This window comes from Frieseomelitta varia, unplaced genomic scaffold (genome assembly GCF_011392965.1).
Source record: "Frieseomelitta varia isolate USP_RPSP 00005682 unplaced genomic scaffold, Fvar_1.2 scaffold_866, whole genome shotgun sequence".
Classification (NCBI taxonomy): domain Eukaryota; kingdom Metazoa; phylum Arthropoda; class Insecta; order Hymenoptera; family Apidae; genus Frieseomelitta; species Frieseomelitta varia.
This window is the reverse complement of record NW_025110663.1, coordinates 29,668-45,270: the sequence shown is the minus strand read 5'-3', so window position 1 is coordinate 45,270 and position 15,603 is coordinate 29,668. Positions and strand designations below refer to the sequence as shown.

Here is a 15,603-nt window from a genome sequence, read left to right as displayed (position 1 = left end):
TATACCAAAATATTGGTAAACGCCTTGATAATATAAATCATTTGATTAAAGCAAATATCACTTTTAATAATAGTAAGAAAAAATAAATGCAAGCAAGTAATAAATTACTAGCATCTAATATATACACATATGTATGTATATGTACATACGCTATATATAGGAAATAAACATAATAAATAGTAACTAAGTCAAAACTGCCATTTTTATATAAAAATAAAAATAATGGTTTTCTTTTACCCGTAATTTGACTAAAGATCAGGCAGTGTCTGATTTTATGATCATATTAATTACTCATAAATTTTTTAACTTTTTATTACGGAAATCTTTGCCTAAGTCTTTACAAATAAAGAAATATAAAATTTTATTTAAGTACTTCGGTACTGTTTACTATTTCCGAACGATAAAAATCATTTTCAGTTAACCAAATGATTTTTTTTTTTTTGTGTTAACCAATAGTGTAATTGATACAGGCATAATAAAAATTGAATTATTATCAGAAATTGTAAATAACTGGACGAAATTAAAACTTCAAAATCATTTTAATGATTGAATGAAGTGAATTTACTTTAAATAAACAAAACTGATTGCGACTTTGTTATAGTGTTTCATAAGTAAAAATAACGCAGCATTAATGCTACCATTGTAATAATGGTATAAAAAATGAATTAACAAATTAAAAAAGAAAGTGTAAATATACTACATAAAAAATATTTGTAATTATACAATATAATGTAATGTTGTAATAAACTAAATGGAGCAATGGTCCCGAAATTGTTACTATGTGAAATTGGAAATTGGTAACCCACGAACGAATTAATCAAGTCTCGGTCATTTACGAACCTTATTTTCGTTGATAAGATGTTTCGTACATCCTATATCAATGATAATGTGATAATTATGTCCAATACATGCTGGTGTAACAGGTAGACTATATATAAAAACCATTCACTCTTATACATGTGTACGTTTTTCTCCACAAATGTATCAAATGGTGAGGACAGAAAAAGAAGAAATTAATCACCTAGAGAACAACGTCGGGCAGGGAGCAATGCCACTAGGCTAATTGCGTCCCACTTCGTCCACCATGATGTCCCATACCAATCATAGAACCGCCACCGCCACCGCCGATATCATCGCGAACGATTTTTCTTTCTTTATAGTAAATTTCTTCGCTTTCCTTATCGCATAGTAACAACACTGCTCCACCGAACAAAAATATAGCTGCACCCCAACCCACTCCATATGCCCAACCAAATTCCCACATGGGTCGGTTTCCTATTATATGAAGCGTTTAAAAAAATAGAATTGTTTGTTTGGAACAAAGTTGAAATTTAAAATATACTTTAGAGATATACAAACTTACCAAAGTTAAGTTCCGCGGCAAAACACACTGGATATATTACTAAAGCTATTAGGAGTGATACCACTAAAAGACAAAAGAAATGCACATGTATTTTATGACAATATGTTTGCATAAATGTACATACATTGTTGTCTTAAGTAATGAATCTTACATGCAAATCCCATGCAGAAAACTGCAAATCTATAATATTTGTGTTTGTCACGATTATCTTGTGACCTCAAACCAAGACCAGTCAGAATTGTTGCTGCAATATCTGTTATTAGGCATACGACACATAAGGCAGCAGCTGCTTTTATATAAGCTGCAAAGAAAAAAAATGTAAATTAAAACTTTCTGCTTAAAAAGCTACATTAAAACTCCATTAAATCTTCATTAAAAGCAATTATTCTTTTTTTAACATACCAACGTCTCTAGCTTGAAAACAGCCTGCTGAATCTGGTACATTAAATGGTAAGGGTGTAGGTGCTGCTTCTTCAATGCAATGTGCAAATAAACCTTGTCTCCATCCTAATGCCATTAACCAGTCTGTAGAGGCTAAGCCCATTATCATCAATAATATTACTATTATTCCACATATAAATGCTATCACCTGTAACATAAATACACAGTTAACATGAATAACATAAATACAAAATTCCATTCTCATTATTAACTACAGTTTAATTTGGAAAATTATATTTTCATTACAAACTTCATTACAGACATCATTTTAATTTCTATAAACTATAAATGTTTTATTAATTGAACAGATGTTATCTGAGCTTCTTGAAAACCAAATGTAATCAATTGTACAATTTCTCACAGAACAAATGATAGAAGACTTTTATATGTTTACTTACTACTAAAGAAATAAATAATTTCAATACAAATGTTGGGAAATTCAACAACTTTTAAATGATTCAATTATCTCCTCTGTATTTAAACAGCAATTATTAAATATAATATACAGGAATTTATTCAAGTGAAAGTTATGCATAATGACTCATAAGAGTATTTGGATTATGTTAATGAAATTTCAAAATGTTTCACATAACACACGCAATACAGTCATAAAAGATTCTTGCATACTTAAATAGTTTAGTGAACTATTGTACACAAACAGTTGATCATTGCGCAAAACGTTCATTACCACCTTTACAGATCCACATAAAAAAGAAACATATCCAGGATGTACCTGTGCGATTTCAGTATCGCCCATGTGATCTTCCGCGACTGTATACATGATCATCGTAGATCGTAGCGTACACTGTTAAGATATCCCAGCGGACAAAGCCGAGAAACCTAGTACCTAATTAAAGGGCTCTCGAACTCTTCACACTTCCTTTGGTTTCTTCAACAAATACCATTTACGGGACATCGTACAATCTTCCGAGCATCACCCTCAATAGACGCCGAGGAAACATTTATAAACAATTCAAGAACATGGAACTGTTCCAAACGACGAACACCTCCAGGGTAAACACAGCTCGTGTTTCCCGTATACGTACGTATTTTTGTTCGATACAAATAATTTTTTTAATCAAGTTCCCGCTTCGAACGTCACGCAATTTATCGAATTATACTTCGCTGATTTATTCACCAAACCATGTATCGGTTTATTCACTGAAGAAAAGTTGAGAAAATATCGTTCAGCTAGGAGAATCAAGCGGAGACGGTTTCCATCCGAAGTTAAGGGAGTAATTGGGTTCCAGGGAAGCTGCGCCCATTAAAGGTCGTGGCGCAGTGCGCGTACGTGATAGAGGGTGCTTTTTAGTATCGAGTATAGACGAAACTTGAGACGCACGCTTCCATTTATAGGAATTTTCTAATCATACGATTATACAAATAATACAATTGTCTCAATTAAATGTCGATGCATTGACATTTTGGTTTAACATTATTATTACTGTACATACATTTTATAACAATGAAATTATAGTCGCAGTAGGAGTAATCGTTTAGTTAATATTGATTTCATTTTCAATCAAATTCCGTTCAGGATATTTATTTTAATAATATTTACTGCTTTGTAACAATATGCTAGTGATTATGTGTGGTTTGGGACTTTGTAACATAATTTCATGTAATGAAATAATAAAATGAAAAATAAATAGAATGTTTGAAACTTACCTTGAAGGGTCTAGTAATAGTGATTGTTTCAATGGTGGTTGTTTGTGCCATTCTGTTTATGTCTGTGAATATATCTGAAAATAAAATAGATACATAATAACAAACGAAAATAAAAATGCTAATATTGATGAAATAAAATCATGATTAATGTAATTAAATGAAAATAATAATTTTATAAAAAGAAATTGATAATCATTGATGATGATGATCATGTTAGTTTATATAGGCAAAGTACAGGTTATTTTGTTTATTTAGTTTGTATTTATTTTTTACAAATAATAAATTTGTACAAATAGAAAGATTGCTTTATAAGATCATTTTGTACAATATTACTTAATACTTTTATAAGTTTTGAGATTTCATCAAATAATGCTATTACATGAGATATGATATTTCAATCATTATGAACTTCTTAACGTTTAACAATGCAACACGAACCAAATAAACAAATAAACATTATGATTCCTATAAATTTCAGAAATAGAAAATATATATTGAGCAAATTTAATCACATGAGATATACATTATCGGATTGTTTATAGCTAGCACACTTCAAAACCTTATAACAGTCAACTATTTGCCGTTATAGAAGCTGCATAATTTCTTAATAAACTTGTAAGAAACTCAATGCCATAAATCAAGACAGAACTTTTAACTACCTTCCTTGTAGCAACTAAAAGATAAATATTTTATTTGAAGCCTTCAGAAATTCATATTGTGATGAAAATTTTAAACATTTTCCCATTGCTAACATTTGGATAATTAATAATTTTTCAACTTTAAGCTTCGTATCTTTTAAAAATAATTATCTAAAAAGATGTGATTCTCTCAATTGAGTCACTTTTCTGAGCAATAGACGATGTAATCAAGATTTATAACATTTTATCAGAACGTCACGAATAGTGAACGTATCATTAGAATATCGAGTGAAAAACAATTTCTCGTCTTAACAAAATAAAACACTTACAAAAAATGCTTAATATATTCACTTTATACGGTTATCAATGTTTAAGCACACATCGAGTACGTAATAACATGAACAAATTTTAGTATCTCTAAAAAAAATCGTGTAGAAATGTAAAACCCGAATCATACAAAGAATAAAAGGAATAATGCAATTTGACTTTAGGGGTTATGTCACTAGAAATGTCAACACAGCTTCAACAATACGTATGCTATATACTCGCGTACTGCTGACATATATGTACACATCGAAGAAACACAGTAAAACTCAATGAATTAATCACTTAGAATGCACGTAAAGGACGGACACTCTTATTGGCCCTCTTTGTGTATAGTTTGTAAGCTCGACACTAATTGGCATTTTCATCCATTTTCTTATTCAATTCACTCTATTCTCGAATATATTTTGGCCAATAGGAAAAGTGATTTCAAAGTAGAATGGAAGGAGAATAGGAAAAGTGATTTCAAAGATGAAATTTTTATATTTATTCTTTTTATTCTAAATTCTATATATATAAAAATATGTTGCTTCGTGGCAATAGAATTTTGTTGTTTTCGTAATTACATTTCTTAGATGGCAATCAGCTATTGTTTTATTGATTTCATTCGAATCTGAATAAATAAATATAGAGACAATTTCCTTTATAAGTTACTTTTGTCAATAATCAGAAACAACACAATGAATTTTCTTTCAATCATTACATGTATACATATATGTTATATATATAATCTAAAAGAAAATATCAAATAATAATATTTTATATTTACGTTTAACAATAATATAATAACAATAATTATATATATAAACTGCAAATTAACAATGAATTTATAAAACTCACAACACTTACAAGAAAATTTCGAATTATAGTATAAATCCAAGACATTGTATTAACTACAAAAATATAATATAGTATTTAGTAATGTATATCTTTATATATGTTATATACGTTAACGAATAAATAAAAATAATATCTATAAATATGAATTATTATATTATAATGTTTATTTACTTACTATATTAGTCTATTTGTCTGCTAAATAAAGACTTTAAATAATTTAAGAAAGAAAATTACAAAACATTCACAATAAAAATCAGTTGAGTACGTAAAACAGATGTGCATCTTTCTAAATATGTCGATGACGTCACTGAATGACGTCAGCACCATACATCTTTCTTTAAACCAACACAAACATATTTATATAATATACATATATGAGTACACATCTAAAGATGTCATCTGATATTTCAAATATTAATACGTATTAATTATTGCAGTTTAAAAAGTGAGTCAATTAAAATTATAAAAAAAATTATGATTCAGAAAATTATGATTCTTCAAATTAATCTTTTCTTGATAAGAAAATTCTCAATGTACGTATATATTGTTGTAATTATTGTAAAAATGTTTTTTCATTACGATATAAATAGATATAAAGATTAAAAATAAACAAAAATTTAAATGACGAATGATCGAAACACGTATGAAAATTGTTGATAGTCTTAAAATCACCTCCAATTAAATTTAGTTGATTCACGAAATTGTATTTGTTTTTCACGCGATTATATTTTATATCTCAATTACAATATCCTGTTATTGAACTAATGATTAAAAAATAGATTTTACGACTGAATAACAATATTTACCCAGATTATATTAGAAAACCGTATAACAATTGTAAATTATACTATCATAATTATACAATAATAATAATTATTATATTACAATATATATTATATAATTATAATAATATGTAAAACTTGTTACATATAACTCTATATACACATATACAAATAATATTTTTCAAATTCACAATACGTACATCACATTATATACTATCTTCATGTTCCTACATAATATTGCATACCACGTTTCCATGTATTTTATGTATATTACATACATACATATATATATATATATAAACCTAAATTTATATATATGTATATATACACAATTAGCTAAATTTTAACAAAATTTTCATATCCATTTCACCAAACATCTTTATCAATCATTTGTAGATCAAAAAATAATCTACAATATGTCTTTTTATTATTATCAAATTGGAAAACAAATTAAGTAATTCATTCTATTTTTTACTATAGATAGGATATGATTCATTAATACAAATCATTATTTTCGATAAAATGGGCAAATATTTAAGTATTAACAATTGTAACAAAAAAATTAATTGCAGTAAATACATCTGCGAAATCATTGCAATCATTTATGTAAGTATGAAAATCACAAATAAAAAGCTTAAACCAGACCTCCTGTTGTTTACAAAACAATTTTAAAATTTAATTTTCCATTTGATTTCACGAATAAATGTATATTTTTTTCATTTAAATATTTAGAAAATATTACTAACATTACACACTTATGTAACTAATAGCGATTAAGTTAAACTAATATAACTAGTTAATGTTATTCGTTTCTTGCAAAATAGATTTAATCATCAATTTTCAAAAGACATATATGTACATATGCATGTAGATATATATCCTCGAATCTATAAGGTTATTTCTTTCTTTTTTTTTTTTTTTTTTTATTAAAGGTGTATAAATTATTTCATATTAAAATTTTTTTTTTCTTTTAACCAATATGTGATATAAAGATCAGAAAATTAACAAAGACGGACTTATCATTCCTTTTCCATGTAGTCTTCATACATAAATGCCACAGATGTTGACAGTATATTGGAGGGAATGTTTAAGAAAATGCGGTTAACATTTGGTTGTGAAGCGCATAGTAGAGTATCGGTTCTATCACTATCCGATGTACGATCAGTTTCCGAAGAGGGAGGGGAAAACACGGTCGGCCATTTTGATGGTGACGCGCAGCGCGGAGGTCGTGGGCTCCACCAGTGACGAAGCCACTGGAGTTTTGACGTGGCTGCTACGTACCTGCCCGTTTGCCCACTCCGATTGCAGCAAAGTTGGTGACGAGAAATACGTAACTGGTAAGTACCCAGCTGGAGAATAATAACAACCGGGCATGGACCACTGCGCTTACGATACGTCGAAAATGTTGCCGAAAACACTAGCATTTAATTCTTCATGATCCCAGTACAATCAGTTTTACGTCTGCTGTGGAATATGCCGTAAAATATGGCGCCTTAAGGAAGATGTATGAATTTCTTGAAAAGGGCAATGGGGGTTACGTGACGATTTTGACATCTCTTTTCACCGATAACCGACACATCGTGATACCAATCGGTACAACCCTAGTCACATTTCACCGTGTTTTTTTCATTAATTTCCTGGCCTTTTCGATCATCCACAAATACATCTTTTTAAGTGTTTATTGTTCTCATATTATTTTTAGATCTGCTTATGTAAATGACGCAGTAACACCGCCGATTGCTGACTGGCGGGAAATTTAAAACTTTTACACTTTATTGGATAGAACCCGATTTCGAATTGAATTCAGATTTTCAAATTCCAATTGTTCTGACGATGTTTATGTTTAGTTCGGATCTCAAGTATGCATTTTTAAATACTTAAAAAAAAACTTTTTTAAAATAAAAAGTATACATTTTGTGCATAGTTTCATTTCTATTGAAACATTTAAAAAGATCACCAAAGGAATTAAATGTAATAAGATGTATATGATATTTATTCCTAATAATAAATTGTTTAAAGTTTAAATTTTTGTCATGTAACAAATGTATATATCAAAAGATAGGTTCAATTACAAATGATAAAAATTTAAAAAAGAAAGATTTAATTGTGGAATATATATAAATACAATTATGAAATATACATATAATTATGAAAATATTTTATCTTTTATCTTAGGGTTTGAAGTTCCCAGGCTATGGAAAGTATGGTTGAGGAAAATGGATCAGCTGTTGACCCATTATCTGCAGGTTCTCAAAGTGGTGATGCAGCACCAGCAATAGCTACATCGGTACAATCTCTCAATAGAACACAGCAGCAAACTCATCATCTGGTAGCTTCTACCAGCATTGTGCAACTGACACTACCTACGTCAGGGGCAACACAGGTATACAGGAGGATCTCCTGTGTATCTATGTCTGATCATTTATTTACTTGTTTTAATTCAAAGCATGCATATATAATTTATTTATGTTCTTAATTATAATTATTATTTAATTAAATAAGCACTGTGTGTATATTTACTCTTGCATAATGCTGGTTCCAATTAAGAAACTAAAATTTAAACTTAGTTTCATTATTTTTTGATATTGAATTTAATATTTCAAGTTTTATGATAAATATTATTTCATATCCAATTTATGATGACTCGCATATGCATGATGATATAAGTTAATTACAAAATTTATTTGTGATTCATGTTAAAAAACATTTTATAAATATTCATATCCATTTATTCAGTAATATCTTTTTGTTAATGTGTACCACAATTTATATAAAATGTTTTTGTTCCTTTAGGTACAATCTGTTATACAACCTAATCAACAATCAGTCATTCAGACTGCAACGAACATTCAACCTGTTGCTATTTCAAAAGGAAATGTCATACTTGTTAGTAAACCGAATTCTGTTATACAAACAGCTCAAGCAAGTTTACAAACACTACAGGTAAATATAGATTTTTATTTATAATCATCTCAAAATCAAACTATATTGTTGCTCTTCTTTTATATCTGTTATTTTCATTCCTTTATAAAATAAACCATTTAATTTTATATTTAGTAAATATAAAATTTAACTAATAGAATTTTATATTTACTAAGTATTATAATAAATAAAATAATAATAATAATATAATAAAATATATATTAATGTATCAGGTCGTTGAAACTGGTAGTGATGATAGTTTCTCAGATTCAGAAGAATCTCCAGAACAAAGAGGGGGAATTCTTACCAGACGGCCATCTTACAAGAAAATTCTCAATGATCTAGGTGGTGGTGAAATTACAGGTATGATAAATTTCGTTTTGTGTATATTATAATTAAACTTAAGGTCATTTATTTTATTAATATTTCAATAGAGTATCAATGCTAGAAATAACGAGTTGCTATATAATTTATTATTTCAATTAAATTTACATACAAAATTGTATAAAAGTATTATATTTATTTTATTATTTTAAATCTTCTATATTTTCAAAATATATTATTTCTTAGGAAATCATGAAGTGCATGTCAGTTCATACAATTATTGTTATGTACCGTTTACATAATATTTCTTAGATTATTATTTCAATTAACAATTGTTTTAGTAATTTAATTTTGAATTTGAATAGATAAATGTAAGATTAATCTGTTTTATAAATCACTTTATATCAAACAAATATTTAAATACATTTACATATACAACAACAAAAAATAAAAATATGATATTTTATATCCTTTAATATTTTACTTTATATATCTACAAAAGGAATGCCATACCAAGCTTAGAATGTAAGATGAATTATAATAAAATTTATCAATTATATATTTATTATATTAATCAGTAATATTATAACAAAAATAATAAATGAACTCTCCTCTAACCATTATTGCAGGAAATGAAATCCCACTTATATTTTTTTGATACCAATAAAATAAATTAAAAAATAATTTTTTTATAATTTTAGGTAAATACATAATTAATATAATTAGAAATATTTAGCATTCTAAATGTATTTTTCATATGTATTTAATCAGTTATAAATTTTATAACTAAGGTAAAAAATAATTATAATAATTAGAATTAAAAGTGATTAAAAATAAGTTACACTTGTCATTTTTAATAAAGTTTCATTTCTATTGTGTTCAATAAAAATTTTATACAAATAATTGATTGTTAAAAATTTATTTGCTCATTTTGTATTTTTCATGTTTTTATTGTTTCACACTTTGATTTTATCAATCTATTTCCTTTTTGTATGAGCTGACTGCACAGTATTAAGATAAAAATATAGAAACAGCAGCCAGAAAGGAAATAGCATTCAATGATATTTTACTTTTATTATATTTTTTAATTATACAAATATTATCTTTCTGGATGCAGATTTTTTTAAACACATGTACATTGCAATCAGGAAAGTTATTTAAGAAGAAATGTTAATACCATTGTTATCTACAAATGAATGTTATATTATTTTCTCATGAAATATAAATCACATACTGAGAATTTTTCAAAGTAATTTAGATTAAATAAATTAACACCGATAACAACTCTGTTATAATTGAGGGTTGTATTAATTCGGTGTTACAGACGGTCGATTGCCCCCTCTAGAATCATCTTCTGAGTGTGATTCTAACGTGGACAGTGAAGTGTCTTCCCATTCGCTTCATTATCAGACAGGTTGGTTATTTTTTCTTCTACATATCTTTCCTGGCTGTCGTTTATTTAAATCTGTGCGTAATCCCAACCTTTGTCCTTTTATTTCAATGGAAATAATGTTAGAGGAGTAAACTAGAATTCTTAGCATTTAAAATTTTATTCCTCTTTTCCTTGTAAATACTTGATATGATATTTTATATGATTACTTGGTGTGGCATTCTTACTTACGGGATTTTCGATTCTGTTCAAGAATAGGTTTCTCTACATACACTAAATAGTACACATAATCATTGAAGACCTATTAAGATTTATATTTCCTTTTTCTATGTTAAAATGACTGAAAGATTTTTAGTAATTTCTATTTAATAAACAGCTGTATTATATGAAGTATGTTCAGTTAGATATACATTGTTTTTATTAATAATGTAATAATTGAAATTAATATAATTTACAGTAATTCCTGCTGGCACCATTCAAATTGCCACTCAAGGAGAAGGTGTCCCTGGACTTCATACCTTAACTATGAGTAATGCAGCAACAGCAGGTGGAGCTATAGTACAGTATGCACAGGGTCAAGATACACAGTTTTTTGTCCCAGGTGCGCGTTTTTTTATAGTTTTTTAACATTGAATTTTTTAATAACTTAATATACCTTTAACATCTTTTTTTTTATTTTTGTTTAAATATATACCTACATACAATTTTTGTATTTAATAGGAGTACTCAAAATTTCGCGTATAAAAATCTCAGATTGCGATCAATTCTCCGTTAAAAATTTTTAGAATTCTTTAGAATTCCCTTAATATTTAATAATAATATTAATAATATATAATAATAATATTAATATAATATTATACACACACTCAGTATTTAGTAATAGCATTAATAATATATATTAAGTACATTGATTGTGAATAACAAAACTAAAAATTTGGGGAATACAGTCTCTGACAATGTTCCAGCTTACACAGGTCATGGTGTTGTAGTAGAAGATGCAGCTAGAAAAAGAGAATTAAGGTTGCTTAAAAATAGGTAAGATTTTGAATGAAATGAAAGTACTTACAATTATATTTTTCACAACTACTTTTATTTATAAAAACGTTTTACAGACAAGCAGCTCGCGAGTGTAGAAGGAAAAAGAAAGAATATATAAAGTGTTTAGAAAATCGTGTAGCGATATTGGAAAATAGAAATCAGACACTTATAGAGGAACTCAAATCGTTAAAACAATTATGCGAACCGAAAACTGACTGAGGTTGGTGTTTAACGTTGAAACATTGTATGAAAACTATTAACTTGCTAAAAAACTTGTACATGTCTTCTTTGTGTACATTATCCTAAACGTTGTTAGATAAGCGATGGTGATGTACATGCATTCTTATAAATAAGTGTTTCTGTAACATACTGTATTTAAAATGCGAATATGAAGGCTTGTGAAACTTGCTGTTACTAAAGCGAGAAGCCAAAGGTATATGAGATGCAGAGGCAGCAAACTTATAGGCAATATTCTGGAAGTCAATCTATATTTTGGATAAACTTAACAATTATATGAATTTAGGTTATTGATAGATTGCGGATTTGTGTGCATTTTAAAATTTTTATAAACATAATTAAAAATATGAAATCTAAATAGAAAATTGTTTTTCCTACATGTTATAACAAATATCACTTTTCTTCGAATATTTTTGCATATTATCTATATTTACATCCTCAAATTTTCCATAAATGCATAATAATCCGCAGTCTAGTTATTAATATCTGCATATTCAAAATATGTGTTGATAATGAAACAATAATACTAGTGTTTGAAATATATTCATTTAGATTACAGTGACTATGTGATGTTGAACGGAACTGTTTTACTTACATATAAATATTATATTCATATAGTTTCATTCTACTTGAAAAAAGTTTACATTAGTAAAAAATAGAAAAAAGTATAAAAAAAAAAGAACACGAGAGTATATTTAGTAGTCAATTTATTATAAATAATTGGTCGCTAAAAACTATACATACTTGAGAGAAACGCCTTATACACAATATTTGCTAGTGTAATTTAGAAAATAGATACAGCTACGAATTAAAATCACATAGTTTCTGCATTAAAAAAAGAGCATAATTGTTAGGCAACAGTATCTGTATATTTATTTTCTAACTTCTTTATTCTTTTATACTTGGAAGAGACAGGTCCATTAAAAAATGAATTAGAGATGATTGTAAATAGATAAATAGATCGAGATTTTATTACTTTAATTATTGCTGCTGCAATCTGTATGTGTATAAAATGTCTCAATATAATTTTTTACTTTAAATACGAACCTCACAAACGTGTTATGAAGAAAAATATAATTTATACAGTGTAGAAAAACGTGCGAAAAAAAGGACTAGGTGAAATGCTCTCATCTGATTTTATGTTCTATTTTAAGATGCCTCAAGTGCGAGAAGCTGGAGAACAGAATTTGTAAAATATAAATGTAATATATATATATATATATATATATCTGGAGTGCCTTGACACATACTTATGTATGTATGAAATTTATGTTTTAGGTAAATATGGGTACATACAATATTTTTGAACTATATATTATGTTATAGTCTTACGTCCTACGTAAAAATCAATACAAGTGCATTAAAATTTTAATTTTTATTCCGATTTTCATATTTTTAAATTAAATTAATATTAACAATATAATATTTATTATGTAATACAGATATGATTGAATTTATTTCATGTACTGTAAAAAACAAAGAAATTTGTTATAATTGAATAACTTGCATATTATGTTCTGTAAGATTATTAAAGAGAAATTATTTTTTAATGTCTGACACATATTTACCATCATACAAGGAATTATTTATCCAATGCATTTTATTTTCCATAAAATCAATATTCTGTAATCTAAGTACGAGAACTATTTGATGTATAATTTTGATTGTTATATATTTATATATAAAAAAATAGAATTTCAAATAAGAAAAATCCAGTTTGATCACTCAATAATATAACATAAACTGTTCAACCTCATTAACGATATCCTGCTGATTATTTGATATATTTTTGTTTTGTTTTTTATAGAATGTTAAAATATCATTGTTTGTAAGTTTATAAAAAAAATATAGTAATAATATTTATTGTGTGCTATTTGTATACATATCATTTTTTTAACATTAATAATATATATTTTTTTAATAAAAGCAAAATAAATATTTCATAGTGACTGGTCAGACTGGAAAGATTTTTTGTATAAGCAGGATGCGTAATTCGTAAAATTATTTATCGTTAAAACTTTTCACTTTATAGAAACTAATACAGTTACACAGTCTTCGTACATGCTTAATATATAATCTGTAATTACATAATTTTATTGAATTAAAAAATAGTTCGTTTCCAATTCTCTGTAAACTGAAAGTACAATATACTTATAGTGATGCGTTACAAAATAAAAACAATTCACTATAAGTTTCTTTTCTCTTACAGATTTAAATTTGATTTAATTTAGGTGAATTACTATTGTACACATTTTTATCAGTGTTTTAATGTTAATTATATGTATGATATATGTATATCTTGATTGCTGCACCGATAATATGAAATATTATTGTACATAGATAATATATGTATTTTTACATATCATTTGTCTTTGAAAAATATAATTCATAAACCTCTTTAAGGATAGTGTTATTATTACAAAACTGAAGGATTGGAATTTAAATATTTATATATTTAATTGGATATTAAATATACAGAAATATACGTTTAAAAACTTTTATTTACTATATGTACAATTATTTTCTTGTTGAAAGAATAAATGAGATGATACTGCTTTAATAGATTATCTTCTCACCTAAAATATAAAATATAAAAAATTTTAAAATATGTGCATTTGAAACATATTAAGTTTAAAAATTTAGATTTCAAAATTCAGTTGGTAGTGCATGTAAAAAATAATCATAAGTTCATAAGTTCATAAATGATAAAATCATCATTTGTTTTAATTCAAAATCTTATAAAAAAGTAATAATAATACTAACCATTTTACAACGATTTTTTTGAAGCAGGAACCTGAAATCAATATAACTAAATCAGTTTTTATTAACAATTACAATATTTGTTTATTTGTAAATTATTATTGATTCAGTTGGTAGTGCATGTATTTCAAATAATCATGGAATCATATATAAGTGATTGGATTCATCATATAGATTCTTAAATATAATATACAATATAAAAATAATGAAACATACATACAATTTTATTTCTTCTTCTTCTTCCTTTTTTATATTCTCCGATTACTCAAAACTATTGTACTACCAAGTTCTGATGATCTTTCTGTAAATAATTAAGTTCAAATATATTTATTTGAAAGTTTTCTAAATACAATGAATCGATTAAAATATTACTGCATAATAATAAGGACTCATCACCACAGATGTTTTTAGATTACAAGATTTTGGAAAATATACATGTTCATAAGTAATAGGAAACACGTGCGCATTTACTTGTACTTACCTATAATAAATATCTGTAGAAACTAAGAGACGAAATCACATTGTAAGATTTTTGTTACATTTCTTATTATTATTTCTTATTATTTTTTAATTAATTTTTTGATCAATAGTCTCGATTTTCGATAAATGATTTTTAAACCTCATCTTCACCTTCCGAACATGTTCACTGTCGCCAAGTTGAAGTCAAAATGATTTCAAAAGATGAATATTAAGTTTGAACATTATGAAAGTCATTCATTAACCGACTTAGGGTAAATTCTTATGTATGCGATCATTTATCGAAATTCTTTCGAGGCATGTCTTTTATAGGTGTAGAATTATTATAAAAAAGAAAATAAAGATTTGTACGAACATCATACAAATTATTATTTACGTTATATTTATATCTTATCTCTA

General features: G+C 26.5%; 2 protein-coding genes and 1 long non-coding RNA gene across 24 annotated transcripts; 1 reads left to right on the top strand and 2 right to left on the bottom strand.

Moving 5' to 3' along the window:
- Positions 1–239: 239 nt before the first annotated feature.
- LOC122536691 (transmembrane protein 47) lies at positions 240–7,231 on the bottom strand. Of its 6 annotated transcripts, XM_043669261.1 has the most exons (7): positions 7,073–7,231; positions 3,473–3,546; positions 1,766–1,952; positions 1,515–1,664; positions 1,364–1,426; positions 1,022–1,275; positions 240–928 (listed from the first exon to the last, which is right to left on the bottom strand). In XM_043669261.1, exons 1-6 carry the CDS (start codon positions 7,077–7,079, stop codon positions 1,055–1,057), a joined length of 702 nt encoding a protein of 233 aa, XP_043525196.1. In that variant the 5' UTR covers positions 7,080–7,231; the 3' UTR covers positions 240–928; positions 1,022–1,054. The 6 variants fall into 6 exon arrangements, with proteins under 6 accessions (XP_043525196.1, XP_043525195.1, XP_043525199.1 ...); XM_043669260.1 differs by having other exon boundaries at positions 240–1,275; positions 7,073–7,230; XM_043669264.1 differs by having other exon boundaries at positions 240–1,275; positions 7,082–7,230.
- A 27-nt stretch (positions 7,232–7,258) lies between these two features.
- LOC122536690 (cyclic AMP-responsive element-binding protein 1) lies at positions 7,259–12,364 on the top strand. Of its 16 annotated transcripts, XM_043669244.1 has the most exons (9): positions 7,301–7,393; positions 7,501–7,649; positions 8,232–8,439; positions 8,850–8,999; positions 9,212–9,341; positions 10,627–10,716; positions 11,150–11,293; positions 11,640–11,727; positions 11,805–12,364. In XM_043669244.1, exons 3-9 carry the CDS (start codon positions 8,251–8,253, stop codon positions 11,947–11,949), a joined length of 936 nt encoding a protein of 311 aa, XP_043525179.1. In that variant the 5' UTR covers positions 7,301–7,393; positions 7,501–7,649; positions 8,232–8,250; the 3' UTR covers positions 11,950–12,364. The 16 variants fall into 16 exon arrangements, with proteins under 16 accessions (XP_043525181.1, XP_043525182.1, XP_043525177.1 ...); XM_043669246.1 differs by lacking the exon at positions 7,501–7,649 and having other exon boundaries at positions 7,259–7,393; positions 11,658–11,727; XM_043669247.1 differs by lacking the exon at positions 7,501–7,649 and having other exon boundaries at positions 7,260–7,393; positions 11,667–11,727.
- A 2,086-nt stretch (positions 12,365–14,450) lies between these two features.
- On the bottom strand, positions 14,451–15,466 carry LOC122536693. 2 transcript variants are annotated; one of them, XR_006308457.1, is made up of 4 exons: positions 15,209–15,466; positions 14,944–15,028; positions 14,731–14,761; positions 14,451–14,543 (listed from the first exon to the last, which is right to left on the bottom strand). It is a non-coding gene; the product is annotated as an uncharacterized LOC122536693 (long non-coding RNA). The 2 variants fall into 2 exon arrangements; XR_006308458.1 differs by having other exon boundaries at positions 14,948–15,028.
- Positions 15,467–15,603: the final 137 nt, after the last annotated feature.